The following is a 10,000-nucleotide window of genomic DNA, read 5'->3' as shown; positions in this document are numbered from 1 at the left end:
CAGACGCAATGCATTCATGGTTTTAGGCAGAATGGTCACCGACAGTATGTAAAACACACAAATACACACTTGTTTAGTAGATTGAATCGAGTTAAATTGTATCGCCCCCTCCCAAAGGGACTGTTGTCAAAGCCCTGCAAAAAATGGCCGTCGTCCCACCAATTATTAAACTAATTGATGGTGAGTTTTCTCGACATACCTTCTATAGTCTCCTGTATTTTACTGATTGGACTCTACCCTCTTCAATTCCATAAAGTTAAAGTTAAAGTACCCATGATTGTCACACACATACTAGGTGTAGATGCAGTTATCAAAGAGCATGGGACACTGTGCCTGTCCTTTCTGTCCGTGGATCCCTCCTGCAAGGTCCAGATCGTTGAAAACAAAGGTCTGCCGCCATTAATCAAGCTCCTCTCCAGTTCCGAACCAGATGTTCAGAAGAACTCTCTTGAGACCATCTACAACCTGGTTCAAGTGAGTCTGCAAAGTTATTATAATACTATGGAAATCAAACTGGGATTCAGTTTAAAGTAGTCAGTGTATGGCTTGTATTGCAATTTAGATTTACTATTCACTGAAATAGACTCAACACAACCATTATCACTATGACTGGCAACACAAGTAAATACCAAGATAATTGTGTCTTGACTAGAGTCAATTATGATAGTGGTATAACGTCACAGTCCTCGGCTGGGAAATGTCAAATTTTCTCAAATTGTCCCAATAAAATAAATATTAAAGCATGAGCTCAGCAAAGTCAAATCAACTAAGATTACATAAAAAATGCCCAAATTTGAGTCTAGTCTCCCAAATAAAGGGAAATGTCAATATTTTAAAATATGCCAATAAAATCAATATTGAAATTTAAGCCCAGTAAAGTTATACATCAAATAAAGTCCAAATGTCACAATAAGATAAATACCCACATTTGAGCCCAGTGTTCCAAATGAAGGGAAATAATCACAATTGGTTGGCTCCTTATGTACCGTTAAGGGAAATATCTAAATTGACTCCAAATGTCACGACATGAGAAATACCAAAACCTTAGTCCGCTGAAGTCCTATGTAAGATTGAAGGCAACTGCCCCAATGGCACATTTCAACGTTGTCCCAAACAAAAGAAAATGTCAAAATTGTCTCAAAATGTCCTAATAAGAGAAACATCAACATTTGAGCCCAGTAAACTCCCATATGCAATAAAATCCATATGTTCCAATTAGACATAATGACCAAATTCGAGTTCAGTGTCCCAAAGGAAGGTACGTGTTAACATTTGTTTGCTCCATATGTATTGATGGGGGAAATGTCTGAATTGACTCCAAATGTCCCAATAAGAGAAATACCAAAGCTTGAGTCCAATAAAATTATTTGTCAAATTTACTGTATGGACGGCGTGGCGCAGTGGGAGCGTGGCCGTGCGCAACCCAAGGGTCCCTGGTTCAATCCCCACCTAGTACCAACCTCGTCATGTCCGTTGTGTCCTGAGCAAGGCACTTCACCCTTGCTCCTGATGGGTGCTGGTTAGCGCCTTGCATGGCAGCTCCCTCCATCAGTGTGTGAATGTGTGTGTGAATGGGTAAATGTGGAAGTAGTGTCAAAGCGCTTTGAGTACCTTGAAGGTAGAAAAGCGCTATACAAGTACAACCCATTTATCATTTATTTATTTATGTATATGTCTCAATGACAATTCAAGCAACGTGAAGAAAAATGTCAAAATTGTCTCAACATGTCCCAATTAGAAACATATCAAGATTTGAGCCCATTTCAGTCACAAAGCAAATGTCAAACCAAGAGAAATTAACACATTTGAGTACAGCGTTCCAAATAAAAGGACATGTTAAAATAAAGATAGCTCTACATTTACTGCTAAGAGAACTGTCAAAATTGACTCTAAATGTCCCAACAAGAGACACACCAAAACTTAAGTCAACAAAGTCACATGCTAAATTGTAGCCAAATGTCCCAATGGTATAATTTAAGCACATTGTCCCAAATGAAGTGAAATGTCAAAATTGACTCCAAATATCCTAGTAAGAGAAGTATCAAAAGTTTATCCGAATAAAGGCACGTCACAATTTAAACTACGTAAGGATATTATTGAGGTCAGGGAGTAGTCTAAATTGACCAAATGTCCTGATAGGGCAAATATAATACTTTTAGACAAAAAACAAGATTTCCACAAGTCCCTGACATGAAATCCAAATTTTACCATATCATTTCCTGGCCCGCTTACTCCAAATATCTCTAAAGTGGAAGTGTGTATAAATGTTGGTACAGGTTTTTAACATTTTGAATGTTTTCTCGTTGTCTCTGCTCTGCTCTGTCATTAAAGAACAGCCAATTTTGGCCTGCAGTACGAGAGCTGGGCGGGGTCCCTCTACTTCTGGAGCTGCTTAATTCGCTGTATGTTGTCATTCAGCAGCTGGCTTTAAAAACATTACTAAAAGTCACCACTGATAAAGACTCACACGGTGTTCTGAGAAAGGAGCAAGGACCCGAAAAGCTTGTTGAGATCCTCAAAAACGAGGTTGGTATTTTGTGAATCTTTTCTTTGTGCTGCTACTTTGTTGATTCCGATTGTTTACATCACGAACAGAACTTGGAGGACCTCCATGTTGACGCCTTGCAGATTCTTTCTAACTGCATGAGTGATAGTGACATGTTCCAGCTAGTCCAGAATGCAGGAGGACTCTCTCTGCTGATGACACTTGTTCTTCCCCCTAAATTGCCTGACATGGAGTCCGGTCCTGTTAAATGCGTCAGTCATGAAATCCAGTCCAATGCCGTTGAATGTGTCTCCAGGGCTGCTCAGATTCGTAAGCATAGAACAAAACATTGGCATCCAAGTAAGGCTAGTGTTATATGTTCTACTTGTGTGCAGCGGAATCTCACAAAGTTCTTCATGAGCTGAAGGCTGAGGAGATTCTGCTGGATCTTCTGTCAGTGGGCAACGATGGTTTGAAAATATTGGCTTGTCAAGCTGTGGCCGCCATGAGCTCCTTCCTGACCAGCAAAGAACACTTCAGGGAATTAGGTACCGAATGCAAGTCAATATTGTTTACATAGCCCCAATTCACAATGGAAGTGAACTGGGCACAAGTCAAGGCACTTTACACACGAGTCTAGAAGTAAAGTCCTACTGTACACTACCAACTGCCAAACACTTGAAGGAAAAACTACCTCTCGGGAAGAGTATTTTGTCTCTACCGGTGGTCGGAGAAAATGGGATAGAGGGGTTTAACAACTGGAAGAAACAAAATAAGTGTCCTATGATGACTAGGGATGGGAACTTTTCACTTTTAAATTGATACGGTACCTATTCTATTCTAAAGATGTATTCTATTCCTGGAAAAAGACTCAGGTACTCAACAGTACCAGTTTTTGGTACTTCTGTCTGTGTTCATGTGCTAATAAGTATTAATTTGTTTAATAATGTAACATATTTTTGTATTTAACATTTAAAAGTTAGTATGATAACTGCTGTTCAGTTGTTGTATATTAATTTCTTACTCTTCAGATGCTGATTTACAAGTATTATATAGCACTCTTTGCATGCAGTTGCTATTCCAGGATGTCATATGGCAGTAGTATATAGACTACTGTAGATTAAATAGTCTGGGAGTAATCTTTGCCATTAAGATGAATTTAGTCTTTTGATGCGCCTTTAAAAAATACTGTAAGTTTTGTACTTATTACACACCGGCTGTTTGATTGTAACATGCATCGCAGTTGCAGTTTATATAACCAAATTTGGAGGGGTTCAAATTACCATGTAAAATCGCTAATGCTAATCAGTAGCATTTCCATGGCCAATCCAATGTAAGTTTTGAAAAGTGGAGCCTTTATGTACAGTACAGGCCAACAGCTTGGACACACCCTTTCCTCATTCAATATGTTTTCTTTATTTTCATTACTATTTACATTGTAGATGGTCACTGAAGGCATCACAACTATGAATGAACACATGTTGAGCTATGTACTTAACAAAAAAAGGTGAAAGAACTGAAAACATGTTTCATATTCTAGTTTCTTCGAAATAGCCACCCTTTGCTCTGATTACTGCTTTGCACATTCTTGGAATTCTCTCGAAGAGCTTCAAGCACACCAGTGAAGTGAAAACCATTTCAGGTGACTACCACTCATCGAGAGAATGCCAAGAGTGTGCGAAAAAGTAATCAAAGAGTGGCTATTTTGAAGGAACTAGAATATAAAATATGTTTTCAGTTATTTCACCTTTTTTTTTGTTAAATACATAACTCCACATGTGTTCATTCATAGTTTTGATGCCTTCAGTGACAATCTACAATGTAAATAGTCTTGAAAATAAAGAAAAAGCATTCAATGAGAAGGTGTGTCCAAATTTTTGGCCTGTACTGTATGTTTAAGTGTTTTCTATTGGGTATACTTGCTTTGTTGGGATGGAAAATTGCCACACTGGAAGTGTCTACTCTTAAGTGCTACTTCAGTGCTTGTTTGCCTGCCAAGTGTTTGAGCCGGCCGAGTCTAACTAAACGTAACGTCACGTGCAACAAAAGTACAGAGATATGGCAGCGTTTGATTTTACGTGAATCGGTATCCAGTAGTACTGACAGAGTACGGTTGCTGCCTATAAAAGTAAATAATTCGGTACCCATCCCTAATGATGACAGTAACGACCAAAAATTGGCCTGCTGCCAGCACCAATGTCACCAGCCTAACCACCACCAGTAACAATCAAACATAATGTGGAAGTGCAATGGTGCCCCTATTGGCCGTACGTACAAAAGCCGGGAGAACCACCCACAGGGGAGACAGGAACACAAAAAGAAAAAGAGGAGTTAGTGACATACTACACGGATTGGTGAGTGACCCGCATATAAGACATTTGATTTTTTATCTAGTAAAATGCCAATGAAACAGGTCATTCCCCAACCAAGTCAGAGGTTTTCTCCCTGTCACACACACCATTTAAAAAAAAGAAAAAAAAGTGTCATCTCATGTTCAACACTAATAACATAAACCAGAACTGTACAGGATTTAAGTGGTTTTGTGTGATTTAGGTGTTTTACCTGTTCTGATACGCCTCCTAAGCAGTCGGAATTTGGCATTGAGAGGGGAAGCAGTGCAGGCCCTTGCCAACCTCACATCTGGAAACAAACTCAACACTGTGTAAGATTTACACAAAATAAAAATCTACTTTTTTTCTGCCAGACTTTTAAAAAAAAAAGTCTGTCATCTACAGGGCAATCTATGAGGCAAGAGGACTTAGGCGCCTTATACTGCGACTCGGTGACACCTGTCCCAGAACGGTAGCCAATGCTGCAGCCATACTTTGCAGGATAGCAGGACAGGAGGCCATTCGATGCGACGTGTTGTCACACGGTGCCATGCCAGCGCTGGTGAAGCCTTTAAAATCAACAGACGCACAAGTCCTCATCAATGCTACCTTGTGTATCTGTGAGCTGGCGTTTAGCGCTGAGGCCAGGGCACAGGTTAGTGTGTGTGTGGATCAACTAACTTTGGCTTCCGTGTACAGTGGAACCTATAAAGTCTAAAATAGAGAGAGAATTTACCACTTTATGATGAGACTAAATAAAACTAAAAGTAAAACGACTCATCCTTTGACAGACAGGTAAAAGAAAGGGAACTGTTCGGTGTTACTGAGTGATGTTTTAGCAGTAGTGTTAGAATATACTGTTAAAAAAGACAAAGAAAACACTATAATAAGTCTTGATCAAACTAAAGCAAAGTAAAACTACTCATCCTTTGACAGAGAGGTGAAAGAAAGGGATCTGTCGTTCGTCACCATGCGGTGTGTAAAAGGTATAGGTGGAATTGTATAAAAAGCCAAATAATAAGCAAAGCACTGTAAAATAAGACTAAATAAAACTAATATAACGCAAAACTACTCATTCTTTGACAGACACATAATGGAAAGGGAACTGTCGAGTGTTACCTACTGGTGTTGTAGAAGTTATCGCTGGAATCATCTGTGAAAATGCAAAAGAATAAGCAAAACACTGTATAATAAAACTAAATTGAACTAAAATGTAAAATCCTTTGACAGACACGTAACAGAATTGGACCTGTCGAGTGTCACAAAGCGGCGTTTGAGCGGTATTGCTGGAATTGTCCGTCAAAAATCCAAAAGATGAGCAAAGCACTACAAAATAAGACAAAATAAAACTAATAAAGTTAAATTTGCTTGAGCAGTGTTGTTGGAATTGTCAGTCAAAAAAAGCCAAAAGATAAGCGAACAACTGTATAATAATGAAGAAAAATGACTCATACTTTGGCAGACAGGTAAAAGAAAGGACAATGTTGTGAGTTACCATGCAGCGTTTTAGACGTATTGCTGGAATTGCCTGTCAAAAAAATCAATAATAAGCTTAACACTGTATACAGTACTAAGACTAAATAAAAATAAAATAAAAACTACTCATCCTTTGACAAACATAATGGAAAGGGAACTTTTGATCGTTACCCTGAATTACCATGAATTGATTAACGTGGACCCCGACTTAAACAAGTTGAAAAACTTATTCGGGTGTTACCATTTAGTGATCAATTGTACGGAATATATACTGTACTGTGCAATCTACTAATAAAAGTTTTAATCAAGCAATCAAACCCAGTGGTGTTTTAGCGGTCATCACTTGAATCGCCTGTAAAAATGCTAAAGAACAAGCGTAACATTTATAATAAGACTAAAGTAAACTTCAAGTAAAATGACTCATACTTTGGCAGACACATAATAGAAATAAAACGGTTGAGTGTCTCAAAGTGGTGTTTGAGCGCTATTGCTGAAATTGTTAGTCAAACAAGCAAAGTATGTCATTATAAGCAAACCACTGTATAACAAGACTAAATAAAACTAAAATAAAGTAAAATGTGTTGGCAGCATTGCTGGAATTGTCAGTCAAAAAAGCCAATTAAAATAAAGTAAAACAAGTCATACTTTGGCAGAAAGGTAAAAGAAAGAACTGTCATGTGTCACCAAGTAGGATTTTAAAGGTATTGCTGAAATTGCCAGTCAACAAAAGCCAAAGAATAAGCAAACCACTGCATAATAAGACTTAATAAAACTTAGATAAAGACAAAACTACTCATCATTTGACAGACACATATTGGAAATTGGAACTTTTAAGTGTCACCTCGTAATATTTTAGAGAGATTGTTAAAATTGTCTATGAAATAAAGCCAAAGATAAGCAAAACACTGTATATTAAGACTAAATAAAACTAATATAAAGTAAAACGACTCATCTTTTGATAAAAAGGTAATGAAAAGGGAACTGTTGAGTGTCGGTCAAAAAACAAATAAAAGCAAAACAACCTGTAATGAGACTAAATAAAAGTAAAATAAAGTAAAACTACTCATCCTTTGTCAGACAGGTCATGGAAAGGAAACAGTTTTGTGTCACCACGTGAGGTTTTAGAAGTAAAAAAAAGACAAAGACTAAGCAAAAACACACTTGCAGTTATTTTTTTTTTGATAGAAGCTATATGTGTACACTTTGTCTCAAGCACATGTTCATATTATCATTTTAAATGGGAATCTTATCAAGTCTTTCTCAACATACTGTAGCTATGGAAAGCTAATGGTCTCGAGCCACTGGTCATTTTGCTGCGATCCAGTCACATGGAGGTGCTGCGCTGCACGTGCATGGCAATCAGCGTGTGTGCAAAGGATGAGCCCATGGCTGTGGAGATGTGTAAATTTGGGTGAGATGCTCAAACTACTACATGTTTCCGTCCATTTCAGGTGTCCTAATACGTCTGTGGCATGCTTTCGGTGTGTTTCAGAGCACTGGGAATGCTTCAAGAAATCAACCAGTCAGAGAATAGTAAGAGCAAGTTCGGCGAGTTTGCCTTGAACAGTCTCATTCAATCCAGTTTGTCTCTCAAATTTGGTCTGACGGACTGTTTGGCGTCCACTGATGTGATCACTGATGGCTTCTACGATGCTGGGAAGGTGTGTGAATTCTTTGTGTTTTTTTCTATTTGCATCAATTAAGAACCTTACTATATTATCTGTATTTCAGTTCGGGTTTAGTCAGAAAGTTTTGACTCTCGAAGAACTTTCAATGGAGCCCGTCAACCAATGCTTGCCCATCATTGCTGTCAACGCATCAACTGAGTATGTATGCTGACTTGTATATGTCTTAGAAGGAAAACATAGGGAAGGTACATTCAGGCTCTTTTTTTTTTTTTTTTTTTTTTTTTTTTTTTTTTTTTTTTTTTACATAGGAACAGTGAGGATGGAGCGCAACCGAAAAATGAGGTCCAGTTTGAGTCTCCTCAAGGGAAAATGATGAATGACGTCGCGTTGCAGCTTCTGGTTGAAGAGGTCAAAGAGTCCATTTTGGTTTTGAATGATGAAGTGGAGCAATATGCTGCCCTGGCAAGGTAAATATTTACTATGTTCAACTCAGATACCGCAGAGTAAAGTAGTGCAATTTGGAGCTAAACTAAAATTTGATGGCTCTAAATGTAAAATAAATAAAAAAAAAAAATAAAAAAAAATTAATTAACTCACACGTGTGTGTTTTTACCACATTACTGTACCACATAAAATGTGATTAGAACCATAGAATAACAATTAGAATATGAGGGATAGATCTGGCTGCTTACGCTTAAATAAGCAAATGCTGCATGGAGCCAAATGCATATTGGCCAATTAGTTTGGATTATTTTCACTTTTTTCCAGTGTTGACCATCAGTTTCTTAAACAATACATACTGATTAAAGTTGAAGATGCGTGTAACAAATATGAATAATGTCAGCAATACCTATTAAACGCCACTAGGTGACAGCATCACTGTGCAAACTTTAACCTCGTTATTGGATTTTACTTTATGTAGTTTACAGTGGTTCAAATTACGGGTACCAAATTCTGTACAGCATTGGCAATTTCACATGGCGATTTCAACACCGCCAAATTTGGTAATTAAAAGTACACTCAAACAGCTGGTGTTTAATTTATAAGTACACCAATTACAAAAATTGGTAACGTTGAGTGCTGATTTCGATTCCCAGGTACCGGGAATTGGTACCGTATCGGTTCAAATATGAAATGTATCTATCCCTAAAAGTGGTTAAGTTCTCTTTATACTGTATGGTAGTAAGAACTTGATTGGATTGAAATTAAATGGATTTTAGAGGTTCCAGTGCGTCATATAAATGTTGCCATGCTTTGTCTTTGTATCAGGCGTGTTAGCGATGCCATGGGTGACGCAATTGAGAAGGAAGATATGCACAGTTTCGGATGGCTGCTGGACATCTCCCTGCTTAAATTCCAACTGCAGTGTAATGTGGTCCCCATCGGCATGATCAGCAAGGGATTCTACTGTCACAGGGCGCTTCTTTTCAAGGTAAGTCCTCTAACTCCATCCTGTTACTGACAATTCACACTTTGACAAGTGTCCTTTTCATGCAGTACTTGGCTGACTGCATTGGCTTGAGGTGTACTTTGGTTCGAGGGCACAACAATCGAGCTTGGAATGAAATAGTCCTCTACAAGGAAGATCCCTCCAGTGATGAATACTCTATACAGCCATGTGGCTACATTGTGGACCTCATGCATGAGCCTGGAAACTTAATAAGATCAAACACCTCTGCAGCAATTCGTTACAACAGCATTTAGATTATCATACGGATCATACTTCTAAGACTATATATGAAGAAGTAAAAACAGAAACACTAAATTAAGGCAAAAGCTAAAATCAATACTAAAATTTTATTTATTTTTATATCAATCTTATTTTTATTTTCATACCAGCTAAGAGGAAATTACTTTTGCATCAGCTTAACTGCTTATTTTTATACACTCCGAACAACTGCATATAAAAACAAATAAATTGCTTACTCCGGGGCTCTCCCTTAGAGATAGGGTGAGAAGCTTTGTCATCCGGGAGGAGCTCAAAGTAAAGCCGCTGCTCCTCCACATCGAGAGGAGCCAGATGAGGTGGTTCGGGCATCTGGTCAGGATGCCACCCGAATACCTCCCTAGGGAGGTGTTTC

At 38.2% G+C, this 10,000-nt stretch overlaps 1 protein-coding gene and 1 long non-coding RNA gene across 4 annotated transcripts in view; one reads left to right on the top strand and one right to left on the bottom strand.

The window, feature by feature from the left end:
• Positions 1–10,000, bottom strand: part of LOC133609675 (uncharacterized) — a 26,370-nt gene that overhangs the window by 15,016 nt on the left and 1,354 nt on the right. The gene's annotated exons all lie outside the window — the stretch shown is intronic.
• Positions 1–10,000, top strand: part of armc3 (armadillo repeat containing 3) — an 11,909-nt gene that overhangs the window by 809 nt on the left and 1,100 nt on the right. The window contains exons 3-16 of one of the 3 annotated variants that reach the window (XM_061965492.1): positions 1–44; positions 118–180; positions 296–474; positions 2,332–2,526; positions 2,596–2,815; positions 2,881–3,033; positions 5,039–5,147; positions 5,221–5,470; positions 7,566–7,702; positions 7,784–7,952; positions 8,023–8,117; positions 8,228–8,386; positions 9,189–9,351; positions 9,417–9,632. The exon at positions 1–44 is cut by the window's left edge and continues 79 nt beyond it. In XM_061965492.1, coding sequence (XP_061821476.1) covers positions 1–44; positions 118–180; positions 296–474; positions 2,332–2,526; positions 2,596–2,815; positions 2,881–3,033; positions 5,039–5,147; positions 5,221–5,470; positions 7,566–7,702; positions 7,784–7,952; positions 8,023–8,117; positions 8,228–8,386; positions 9,189–9,351; positions 9,417–9,623 — 2,143 coding nt within the window. In that variant the 3' untranslated portion in view covers positions 9,624–9,632. Of the gene's footprint in view, positions 45–117; positions 181–295; positions 475–2,331; positions 2,527–2,595; positions 2,816–2,880; positions 3,034–5,038; positions 5,148–5,220; positions 5,471–7,565; positions 7,703–7,783; positions 7,953–8,022; positions 8,118–8,227; positions 8,387–9,188; positions 9,352–9,400; positions 9,633–10,000 lie in introns of those variants that run through there. The other 2 variants (XM_061965494.1, XM_061965493.2) reach the window with 2 other exon arrangements.

Source organism: Nerophis lumbriciformis, linkage group LG07 (genome assembly GCF_033978685.3).
Source record: "Nerophis lumbriciformis linkage group LG07, RoL_Nlum_v2.1, whole genome shotgun sequence".
NCBI classification, from domain to species: domain Eukaryota; kingdom Metazoa; phylum Chordata; class Actinopteri; order Syngnathiformes; family Syngnathidae; genus Nerophis; species Nerophis lumbriciformis.
This window is presented reverse-complemented; position numbering and strand designations above follow the sequence as displayed.